This window comes from Cervus canadensis, chromosome 25 (assembly GCF_019320065.1).
Source record: "Cervus canadensis isolate Bull #8, Minnesota chromosome 25, ASM1932006v1, whole genome shotgun sequence".
In the NCBI taxonomy this organism is placed as follows: Eukaryota; Metazoa; Chordata; class Mammalia; order Artiodactyla; family Cervidae; genus Cervus; species Cervus canadensis.
In genome coordinates this window covers 43,821,458-43,834,166 of record NC_057410.1, presented here as the reverse complement: position 1 = coordinate 43,834,166, position 12,709 = coordinate 43,821,458, and the positions used below count along the sequence as shown (strand labels likewise).

General features: G+C 37.8%; 1 protein-coding gene across 2 annotated transcripts in view; it reads left to right on the top strand.

Moving 5' to 3' along the window:
• ACSS3 (acyl-CoA synthetase short chain family member 3) overlaps positions 1 to 12,709 on the top strand; it is a 162,707-nt gene that overhangs the window by 43,372 nt on the left and 106,626 nt on the right. For both annotated transcript variants that reach the window (XM_043446309.1, XM_043446308.1), the window contains exons 3-4: positions 8,186 to 8,374; positions 12,152 to 12,286. In XM_043446309.1, coding sequence (XP_043302244.1) covers positions 8,186 to 8,374; positions 12,152 to 12,286 — 324 coding nt within the window. The remainder of the gene's footprint in view (positions 1 to 8,185; positions 8,375 to 12,151; positions 12,287 to 12,709) is intronic.

Genomic DNA, 12,709 nt, shown 5'->3' with positions numbered 1-12,709 from the left:
AAATATTTTCCATTGGTCTTTTAAATTTTAACATGGTGTTTATAGCAGCCACACTGTAATTTCTTTTTAAATATTAACTTGTTTTACATTTTGCTTGTTTACTACTATATACACAAATATGTACGGCAGTGATTTTTTATCATGGTCTTTATGTTCATTGAAGAATATAGCCATATCCAGGTGACTTACATGAATTTGTATTTAATTGAATGTTCTTTATTATTAGAGCATAGTAGATTCTGTACCTTTTTAACATATAATACATTTGGGAAAATGTGTACATTAACTATTGTAGTTTTTTTAGAATGTCTTTGTAAAGTTATGAGAGTACAAAATTATGAAAAGTGACTTCTCTAATAGTTGAATTCTGTTTCATTGTAGTCCAGGTGGGTTATATTGTAAAAAATGTAATAAAACTTGCTTTAGGACTTGGAATATTTCCCTTAGAAACACTCTAGAAAGCATACAGAAAGTAATCAACTTTGACTTGAGCTATGCTTTAAAAATTCATTTGAGAAGTCTATAATTAGAATCTATATAAATTTCTCCATGTGTCTCTGAATGGTGCTTTTCTGAGTGGCGCTTGGGTTCCAGACTGGCTAACCACATAATTTAGCTGGAATACAGTGCATTAGCAGTGACAAATAATATGCTTGCAATACTTGTAATTCAGGGATTAAGGGAGGAATAGAAAATGAATGAAAATTTATTGGAAGTATTGGTACTAGAGAAAAACACGTTCAATCAGAGGAGAGTGTAGAGATAGAGACCAATGAGTTAGTTGTGAGAAGTCTTTCTGGGCATTTTAAAGGGTTAGAGAGGTGGATGTTATTGTGAAGAAGACAGGTGGAGGTGATCTGTAAGGAGATTCGCCTAAGGTGGGATAAACAGAGAAGATGAGCAGTAGAGGGAAAGGGGACATGGTGTAATGTCCCTGGGGCAAAAGGAGGATGTTGTGAGGATCAGCTGGAAATGGATCCAGGAGGGGACCCTGGAGTTTGGCTTTTTTGGTAGATGGAAGGTGGGGAAAGGGTCAAGATCACATGCAAATTGGGGTTTATAACTTTCATAGTGTCTGTTTTAAACCTCTGGTAGATACTGCAACAAAACCACATTTACAGACAGTCTGCCTATTTAGACACAGTATCATTTTGTTGTTGTTGTTGGATGAAGAATATGACTTTATTTAAAAAGCTGGCTGATCGAGAAGATGGCAGACAAATGTCTCAAAGTTTTAATATCATAGTTTTAAATGGTTCTGTGTGTAGTCGCTACCTAAGGGTTCTTCTGTTTTTCTCTCTCAGCTCCCCGGCTTAGACTGTTTAACCACACAGCCCTCTTGCTAACATCCTCACCTGTCTTACCTGTCGTGGTCCCATCTCACCTCCAGGATGGAACGGCAGGCCTTGATCACCCCAGTTCTTTGCCATCTGCACATCTGTGTCTACATGTGTTGAATGCATGCTATGTGTGCTGAGTCGCTTCAGTTGTGTCTGACTCTCTGCACCCTCATGGACTGTAGCCCGCCAGGCTTCTCTGTCCATGGGATTCGCCAGGCAAGAATACTGGAGTGGGAAACCATTCCCTTCTGCAGAGAATCTTCCTGACCCAGAGATTGAACGCACATCTCTTATGTCTCCTGCATTGGCAGTCTGATTCTTTACCACTGGTGCCACCTAGGAAGCCCACCTCGCTTGAAAACTGTTGAAGAAAAATGTCCTAACTGCAAATACTGGCTTACTACAAATTCGTCGTCCCCAGTATCCAGGGATTTCAGTGCTATGTCTTTTTCCCTTTGGCATTTCTTTAATAAATTTTGTCTTCTGCCCTCCAAAGCCTATTTTAAACTTTTGACCTTCCCATTTCCATGCCTCAAGCTTAATAGGGAACTTTGATTCAAGCCTGGCAACCAATTTGGGAATGAAATCATTTGCAATATCATTCTTCAAATGCAAACCTGGACCCGTTCTTTCTTTCCTACCGTTACTTCTTGCATCCTTCAATCATCATTCCCCTTATGGTCTACACAAAGTATTTCTCAAATCATATCATTTATTTTTTATCACCACCGTCACAGCCCTAGATCTTGCAAAAATAATTGCATTGTAAGGATAAGGAAAGTGCCTACTTCTACAGAGATCTTAACTTGAATATAAATCTAACTTAACAAAACTTAGCAAGGTTCTAAAAGATACATCGTACTGAATCTCTATATCTTTCCAAGTCATCTTACAACATTCTTCACCCTGAATTCTTGCTCTGTCTATTCTGAACTGCTTTACTTTCTCAGATAAATGCCTAATCAAAATATCAAATTTCCTGAGGATTAGGAATTTTGGCAGAAATTATCAAGTGCATAAAAGCAGGAGGAAGTCATTATTACTCAACCATTAATGCCCTGAGTGAAAAGATGTTAAAATGGTAAAAAGTGGAAGCAACCCTTAATTATTCTTTTCTATATAGTTTCTTTCCTTTTAATTATACATACAGTAGTCATGTCATGAGTAAATGGTAGGTATCAATTACATTTTTTATTCTTTTAGACCTTGGACTTCTTGATGGAGGATTATTTTCTCTGTCAACAATGGCCAGACTGAAATAGAAGTACTATCTTAAAATGAACAAGATGTCCTTTTTAAGACGTGATAAATTTTGATGATCTACTTGTAAATCACAGCATATCAACATTAAGGAAATGGAGGAACATATTCCTTATCAAGTCTGTGAGCGCACATGCATAGAGAAGTGTAGGATTGAACTAATTTTCTGTGAAATACCGTCTGAAAATCACATTAGTCTTGAAAGCACACAGATTATTGAAATTGTGGTTATTTTGAGCCTGAACTAAATAGATGAAACAATTCTCCATTTCATTCTGCTTGCGAATACACAGCCTTAAAATGACCAAATATTGATTGAAACCCACTTGTGAAGAAAGTGGGAATGAGAAAAATGATTATTCTCAGGAATTATATTTATTCCTTCATTTGGGGAAAACTCTTTGAGAAGAGATGTGTTAGTATATATTTTCTAGCTCATTATCAGATAACTGTTTTGAACATAAGATACTACTTTATATTCTTTTCTAAAACTCAATAGAATTCCATTTTAAAATATGAATATATATTCTTTGTTTTAGATAGTAATAATACATTTTACTCTTGAATATAAATGATATAGTTTTATCTTTTGAAGAAAGGTTGATTTCTCTTCTTTTAATAACATCACATCACCTCTACTTTCTTTCTGTTGAAAGGCATAGCTCACAATTGAATGGACTTAATATAGCATCATATTTAAAAGAGAATTATCTCAATGGCATATCCAATAAGTAGTCACTGTCTTAAAAAGTTACATTTGTAGAAACTTCTTATGTTAGGTGAAAATATTTGCATCCTTGAAAGGTTCCTTTCAAATAAATAGTTTTAGTATTATTTCAGATATTAAGCAGTTTTGATATAATTTATTCTTTTCACAGATACTTATTTACCTGGATGCATGGTTAGTGCATGACCAAAAAAAAAACAATTCATCAGAGATAAATTTTTACCTTCTTGGTGGCTCTCTATGTATGTACAAGTAAAGAAAAAGCAAAAACATGTCTGTATGATGTGTGTGTACCAAATATGTGATTAAGTTGTATGTTTAAAAGTAAAATATAGGTACTTTAGGTACTTAACTCTTTCTATGGGAAATTATGTATAGTCTGAAGAACAGGTCATTCATATCCAATTTGAGTAAACTGTTTCCTCAGATATCATAATTGATATTTTTTTGGTAAAGAGCTACTTTTTTAATCACAATTTTATTTATTTCATGTTGGTTGCGCGTGGTCTTTGTTGCTGCCTGGGCTTTTCTCTAGTTGGGACTTCTCCTGAGTTGTGGTCCATAGGCTTCTCCTTGCAGTGGCTTCTTGTTGCAGATCACAGGCTCCAGGGCACACGGGCTTCAGTAGTTGCGGCCCCCGGGCTCTTGAGCACAGAATCAGTAGTTTTGGTGCACGGGCTTAGTTGCTCTGCAGCATGTTGGATCTTCCCAGATCAGGGTCGAACCCATGTCTCCTGTAGTGGCAGGCAGATTCTTTACCACTGAGCCACCAGGGAAGCCCCCAAAATTGATTTTTAAGCTATTTACATTTTCTGATATTGATTCAAGCAGCGTTTGCAGAGTAACATCATTGCTGTTTAGAGATATGCTTTCTCTCGTCTTCTCTTTCATATAATTTTCTTTGACATGGCCCTGAGGTTGCCTCTGATTGTTATCTTTTTACTATAATTTGGATAACAATGCTATCTTTGTCAAACAATGATTTTCTTTAGATGGACACACTGGCAGTTTGTGAAGCAAGTGCTAATTTACTCTGTGGAACATAATCTTTGATCAGTTTTAACTAATGTTTATATTTGTGTTGTGGGAATATTTTTTAATGAAACATTCTCAAATGCTTTCATATTGTAAATCCCATTTTCTTCTATGAGCTAGTATTTTATTTTTCATGAGTGTGTTTATTAGAAGTCTTGAAACCTATTTCCCCATTCATTTTCATATTTATAAAAATATATTAATTATATTTATTTTATAATTTACAAGTAACGGTGGAAAATTTTGCTGGAGTAACATTTAGTCCCAAAAAGTACTAAAAAAAGGTATTTTCTCTATTAATCATATAAAATGTGTGTCTTCATAGCAACTCAAGTGTGGTTAGTATAGCATCTAAACATTGAGGAGTCGCTGCCTGGAGGGAAGGAGGTTAACAAGGCCAAATGTGCACCATCTAGTGGTGATACAGACATAGTGCAGCTTAATTTGACAAGATGGTCCCAGGGCCGTGGTTAACAGCTCAGATGCCTGCAGGAACCCGGCAGGTAGTCTATATGGGAGAAATGGATGGGAGAAAAATCAGTCAACCATGTATATCACATCTCTATGGGCTTCTCTGGTGACTCAGTGGTAAAGAATCCGCCTGCCACTGCAGGATACGTGGGTTCAATTCCTAGGTTGGGGAAGATGCCCTGGAGAAGGAAATGACAACCCACTCCAGTATTCTTGCCTGGGAAATCCCGTGGATGGAGGAGCCCAGCAGGCTACAGTAGCGGAGGGTCGCAAAGCATCAGATATGCCTGAGTGATTAGCAACAACAGAGCTCACGTCTCTTTAATTATGGAACTGTGGTGTAAGCACATGACGAAATAAACAGGGTGTAGAAGAATATATTTTAAACTGAGAAGGAAAGAACAATGCAAGCTCTGTTATGAATTGCCCTAGGGAATGGCAAGTTCATGGCAAACCCAGCAGCTGATCTTTGGGTGCAGTTGATTGTTGTCGTTCAAGAACACAGCCACTGTGACTAGACCTTCCAGTTTTTTAAGAGAACCTGGAAATCTGATTTTGCATCTGAAATCTTCTGATTTTAGTATGTTGGCTCTTTGTCTTTTTTAGGTGTGACATGGCCTCACCTTAAATAACATCTTGGGGCTACATTTAGCCATTGTGAGATCTTTTCTTTTCTTTTTTTTTTTTAAGAAAAGAGCTGAATTTATTGATTTTCATTTCTTTAAGAGGACAGAAAAGTTTTAGACATCTTCCAGCAACGTTGTGAAGTGAGACTGGATTTTAAAGTTACTGAATCACTGCTGGATTGGGTTTTGGTTGAAAATTCTTTTTATTTAACACTGTTTAAGATGCCAAGACTGTAGCTGTGAATAGGACAGACGCTTCTCGTTGGTCTCTCTTAGTGCTGCACCTTAAATGGAACACCCAGTAATGCAATCCCAGAGCATGGCCACTTTCTGCAGGCTTACAGTGAGATGTTTGGATGTAACTTTCGGTGTTATCTTGGTTCTTGAACTCCTTTAGGAATTTAAGTTCATGATTGATGTTACTTTGATTTATTTTTCTTATAACTTCCTACTGGGCAACTTGGGGTTCTTAAAAAATAGCACAAAAGTAGAGTTTGCAATACAGGGCAGGATGAAACACTGAGATAGCTGTTTGTTACTTTCTGTATTTCCCCAGAGCCCTTAACCTTGACCACATCTTTTGCCATCTGCACAGAGGAAGTGAATAGAGAGAAAAAAGGAATGATCAGGATTCAGAATCCTTTGAACTTGTTCAAAAAGTAGGAGAGGCAGAGTGAAATGAAAGGAACCGCTAGTAGCGGTGTGGCCTAATTCCTTCTCCTAGGCCTTCTCTTTTCACTCTTTTAAACGTCACATTTAAAGGCAAGCATAGTCCCTCTGTTGCCCAACGGATCCCTACCACTCCTTCAGTTCTCTGACCTGATATGTGACTACTTTCTCATTTGTTCTTTCTGTTTCAGCTCCCCCGGTCTCCTGTTCCACAATCACATCACATATGATCCCTCTTACACCACCGTTCTGGTGTCCTGTCTGCCTGAAATAGTTTCCTCACAGATGGCCACTTACTCTTGACCTACTTGTCGTTGCTCCAGTGTCGCTTTCTTAGGTCTGTCCTGATTGTCCCATTGAGAATTATACCCCCTGTATCCCAATCCCCTCTGGTTTGCTCTACTCCCCCCATCAAATACCACTCAGTACCTTTTAACGTAATATATGATTATTATGTTTATTTCATATCCTCTGTTAAAGCAAACGTAAGTACTCTGGGGGTAGAGATCTTTGTCTTGTTTGTTTACTGCTGTATCAGAAAACAATGTGTGTGATGTATGGGAACTCAGTATGTATTTTTTAGATGAAAGAATGTTGAAGTTCTTGTTCACTTAAATCTGTGCATACTTCCCGCAGTCTGCTGTAATGGAAAGGTTTCTTGCAACAAACTATATCATGTGTAAGCTTATGATCTATGTTGTCTTTGGACTTGGATTTGCCTGCGTGCTCAGTCGTGTCCAACTCTTTGCGACCTTGTGGACTTTAGCCTGCCAGCCACCTCTGTCCATGGAATTTTCCAGGCAAGAATACTGGAGCAGGTTGCCATTTTCTTTTCCAGGGGATCTCCCCTACCCAGGGATCGAACCTGTGTCTCTTTGTGTCTCCTGCATTGGCAGATGGGCTGTTTACCAGCTGAGCCACCAGGAAAAACCCATTTTTGTCTTTATTACTAGAAATACATGTTAAGATGAAAGAAATATTTCTTTGGTTCCTAAATGCATGTTAGAAGTAAAAAAAGTTTGAGTGTATGCTCTTAACATAGAGGGCAGTCACTTTGTATAGATAATTAGTATTAAAAACTGCAAAGAAAAAATACACTTGCTTTTAGGGCAACAGAAAGAACCAAGAATATGAGGTCAAAAGGCCTGTAATGGATTCTGGTTACACCTAAAGTTATCTATTATTTCTGAGTGTCAGTTACCTTTTCTTTAAAATAGGAATAATAATAATAATAGAATCTGTCTTATTTACCTAATAAATGTTTGAGGATATGTTTTCCCTGTTAATCCATGCTTGTTTCCTTCAATTCCTATCTGAATTTGAGACTGGTTTATTTATCTGTTCACTTGACAGATCACCCTTTAACAGACAAGCTCCACAGGGAAAAGCCTGTGTCTTTGTTTTTTGGTGTTGTTTTCCCAACCTTGAACATAGCAGCATATGATAGTTGTTCAGTAAAAATATTGTTGAATGAATAATTAAGCAAATTTAAGACATGAAATTCACATGGCATAATAATAGTAAATCGGCTTGTAGTCAAGTGAAGTGAAGTGAAAGTCGCTCAGTCGTGTCCGACTCTTTGTGACCCCATTGACTATACAGTCCATGGAATTCTCCAGGCCAGAATACTGGAGTGGGTAGCCTTTGCCTTCTACAGGGGTTCATCCCAACCCAAGGATTGAACCCAGGTCTCCCGCATTGCAGGCAGATTCTTTACCAGCTGAGCCACAAGGGAAGCCCAAGAATACTGGAGTGGGTAGCCTATCCCTTCTCCAGTGGATCTTCCCAACCCGGAAATCGAACTGGAGTCTCATGCATGGCAGGCAGATTCTTTACCAAATGAACTATCAGGGAAGCCCTGTAGTCTATTACAATAGTCCAAAGATCAATTGTTATTGTCACCATCTAAACTCTTATCATCATCATCAATATGTATTACTCAGGCTTCTATAATCCACTACCAATGGGATGAGTGTCTTCTAGGGTTGCTCCTATAACTTACAAGTTTAGTGAATTAATACAGAGGACACTTTGCTGATCTGATGATGTCGTTACAGGTCTCTAAGCTGGCTGGCGTTTTGGTCAAGCATGGTGTCAAGAAGGGTGACACCGTGGTTATCTACATGCCCATGATCCCACAGGCGATGTATGCCATGCTGGCCTGTGCCAGGATAGGCGCCATCCACAGTCTCATATTTGGGGGATTTGCATCCAAAGAACTAAGCGCTCGCATTGATCATGCGAAGGTAAGTGTTTTACTTGGGGAAATCAAGCACTAACCACATATGGTCCAGCTGTGTTTATCTGCAAACGAACCATGCAAGAGTGATTGTGTTTACTAGACCCTCTTATCAAATGAGATAAAGCTGACTTTTTATTTGGCATACACTCTTAATCAAAATTTTATTTTTGAGTCAGTCCTATGTGAAAGATATCATTCTAAATACTGTGAAGAGTATAACACATAAGGTGCAAGTCTTTCAAGTTAACTTGCCATTTACATTTGGATGCATAAGACATTTAAGAAAAATAATAACTAATATACTCATTCAGCATATATTCATTAAGCTTCCACTCTATGTCTGGTACTCTCCTTGGAACTGGTTAATAAATGATACTTATCACATGGAGAACTAGGGACCCATGACTAGTTTTATAACCTATACATTTCCACGAATGGTGGTATATAGCATAGTGGTTAAGAGGGAGGGTCAGGGATGGGCGAAGTTATACATTTAGTTGGGGTACTGACATCACAAACTTGAAAGGCTGTTGTGACAAATCACTGAGATATTGAATTTAAAATACTTAACATGGTGTCTGGCATATAGTACCCATTAAAAAAAGGTTAGCTGTTGTTATTCTATGAATTTAGAGCAGGGATTAGCAAAATTTTTTCTGTAAGTTACCAGGTAATAAATATTTTAGGCATTGTGGGTCACATGTGAGCTTCTGTTGAAACTATAGAGCTGTGTTGTTGTAGCACTTAAGCCCTACAGAAGCGAAGGGCATGCAGTGTCCCAACAACGCTTTACAGAATGTAATTTGGGCAGGATTGGGCTCTGAATCATAGTTTGCAGACCTCTAATTTAGAGACAGGAATGATATCTCTTAGTTGGGGTGGCTGAAGAAGGCTTCCCAAAAGAGGTGAGATTTGAGTTATATAATATCTTGGTTATGATTCAGCTAGTTGAAAAGAATGATATAGTCAGATCCAAAAGGTGAGAAAAAGAATAAGAGGCTAGTACTAGAGGCAGGAAAGGGTAAAATCCTTTTGAAGGACAGAAAATAGATCCATGTGATTGAAGAGGAAGAGAAGGTGAGCTTGTAAAGGCAGTTTTTGTCTGAGTTGCATCCTGTAGATGCTGACCAACCAAGTTTTTGAGCAGGTGACTGTCGTGTTTTGAGCAATGTTAAGAGGAGGCAAGCCTTGCAATTTGGTGTGAGTAGGAGAAAGGCTGGAATGGGAACCTTTGGTCGATGGTCTCTTTGTGAATCATTGGCCAGTGAGCGACGTACAGGAGAGGAATAGCAGTGGGAAGGTTAAAGAAGGACTGCCATTATGAGAGTAGGAGATGATTGATCTGGAGAGTTTTACAAGCGCAGGATGAGACATTCTTAACAAAAAGGGAACTAATATACACTGAGGGTCCCCTGAGTGCTAGGCAGGGAGTGAGGTTTTACACATGTGATTTCATCTGGTAATAGATCAGTTATTAGAACTAGGAAGCTGGTTTGCACACAAATTGGCTGGATTTTTTTTTTTTCCTCTCTCCTTTTAGAAACATGTTGAGTTAGTCCTTTGAAGGGAAGTCTAGGGGGAAATGTGTCAAATTTCCAACTGCAAATCAATGGGTAGTTGGAGACTTCTCTAGTTTTTTAGCTATAGAAAGTCTTGAACAGCTTTTGGGCATTTGGGTTGGAAAGATCTCCTGGAGAAAAGAATGGCTACCCTCTCCAGTATTCTTGCCTGGAGAATTCCATGGACAGAGGAGCCTGGCAGGTTACAGATCATGGGATCAAAAAAGTCAGATACAGTTGGGCAGCTAACACATGAGATGCACTGTTTTTTAGAAAAAGCTTTTATATGACATGGGGAAAAATATATATACACACATGTCATAAGAATTTATAAAACTTATGCCGCATTACTGGCATTTTTCATTCATAATAACACACACATACACACACACATGCACCCTAATCTTGTTAAGAAGTTTAGGCAATAAGTGTGTGTTCTTACAGACAAGACTTTTGAGCACGTCAAATTAATGATGAGAAGATGGAGACAGCAATACATACCTGAGATATTTGAATATAGTTAATATTTGAAACCAGGAATGATTTTGATGTCATGATTTTCATCTAAATAGCTTGAAAAAAGTTTTATTTTAATAGATGAAGATGGGAAGAATGTATTCTGACTGAGATGGAATAAAACCTGAATAAAAGGCTGTTAATAAAAATGCAAAAAGAATGATTTTCTAGAGGAAGAGTCTAATCTTGACTTTATTAATTTATTCAACCTTTGATATATTCTATACATGTTTTTAATTTGATGTGTAACTTTCATTTATTCAGAATTCTAATCATAGGGGGTGTTATCTAAAGTTATTTTTGTACATATTACAGACATTAATATGTGAATTATATTCAAATATCTGACCTTTAAACATATAATAAAAGGATACATGATTTACTTTTTCATTTCTTTCCTTTTTTTTTTTTTTTTGCTTTTAAAAGGCAGCTTGAAATAGTGGAAAGAGGAACATTTTGAAATCAGTCGGAACTAGCCCTCTTTCTGATTCCACCATTTATAAGCTGAGGCTCACTCTGCCACCAGCACTGGACCTCAGTTCCGTGAATATTAAATGATATTGAAAACTAGAAAGTGCTATCTATGCATATATTTGGCATAATATAAACCTTCCCTAGAGGAAACATATTGTAACCAGAAATCAAAATTCAGGAATAGATGTACCTTCTGGGATTGATTTTTCTGTCTCCTGAATCATTTATCTGTCTCCTTTGCTTTGGATTTCTCTGTGAAGAAGCAGTGTACTTAAAAGAACAAGGACATGCTTGTTTTGTAAATTACTGGGAATTTTGGTTCCTTGCCACAGGTATTTTGTTGAGACCTTATGTTATGACAAGCATTGCACCAGGCGTAGGAGACAGGGGGGTGCTGGGGCCCAGATTTGTCCGTGGCGAGCTTCCTGTGCAGAGGTGGGGATGGAGGAGCACCTTGACTCTAGACGGATGTCTGAGGCCTTCTCAGAACCTACCAAGGAGGGGAGACTGACCGAAATCTTTCGGCTACACCTGCGCATATCTTGAAGAATGACTAGCCAATTGTTGGGCAAAGAAAGTGCCAAGTGTGGCTTAATGACAAGAGCAGACACAAGACTTGGTGGGACTTGAAACTTAAATCGTTTGAGGGCCCTTTTAAGAAACATATGACACATTTACAATATAATATTTCGTGAAAATGAGTATGCATTTGAAATGAGAAAGAATCATAAAATAAGTATTAGCGATTCCAGTCTCTTCCTTCGGGGTCACTTTAGGTGTTTAAGCAGAGACGCTTACATGAAAAACCTTAGAAATGCTTATTGATAGCAGTCAGGCTGGTCTCACCCCTCTAAGAAATACTACAACTTGAGTAACAACCAGCTGTTATGTGGGCGTATGCAAGTGAGGGGACTCTAAGATTCCACTTCACTGGTTCATGGCAGATTTACATCTGCGTGGCTTAATGAATTCTTTGGAAAGTATTTTTTTTAACAGCTCCTGTTTGTTAGCCTAAAGCATCTTTGAAGGTGGAATTCTGAACAGGTAAGTGAGATTTATGTGGCAGTGGTTAGGGCCATAACGTTTAAAAATAGTTGGTTGGTTTTCAGGCCATTTATACATGAGAGAACAGAATCATTTCTAAAGAAATGTTTGTCAGCCTATACCTGAAATATTGTGATTGCCTTAACTAGGACGGTTCAGCTTTGTCATTTATTTGTTTTTCATTGTAGCCCAAGCTGGTTGTTACAGCATCATTCGGCATTGAACCCGGAAGGAAGGTGGAATACATACCACTTGTAGAAGAAGCGCTGAGAATAGGACAACACAAGCCAGATAAAGTTCTCATCTATAATCGTCCAAATACGGTAATCTGAATTTTGAATTTGGTTCTTGCTATGGTGGTGTGCTAAGGATGATTCTTGTTGACTATTTGACAGGAGCACTTGATTTATAAACTCTTAAGTATCCTTTATGAATGTCACTATTCGGGGCAAAAAAAGAGTGACATTTTCTGTCTTTATAAAAAAACTAATTTAAAACAAAAAGATTGAAACATAGAAATATCTGTAATATTAATGAGTTGGATCCAATGAATAGTCTATTGTGGTGTCCTTTATTGATTTACACTATAGCTATAATAATAATATAGTTAACCCAATGCAGGGTTTAAGGACCCCAGCCCCCAGACAGTTGAAAGTCTGCTTGTAACTTTTGACTCTTCCATGAATTTAACTGTTGTTGACTGGAAGCCTTACCAATAAAATAACCAATCTATTAGCACATTTTGT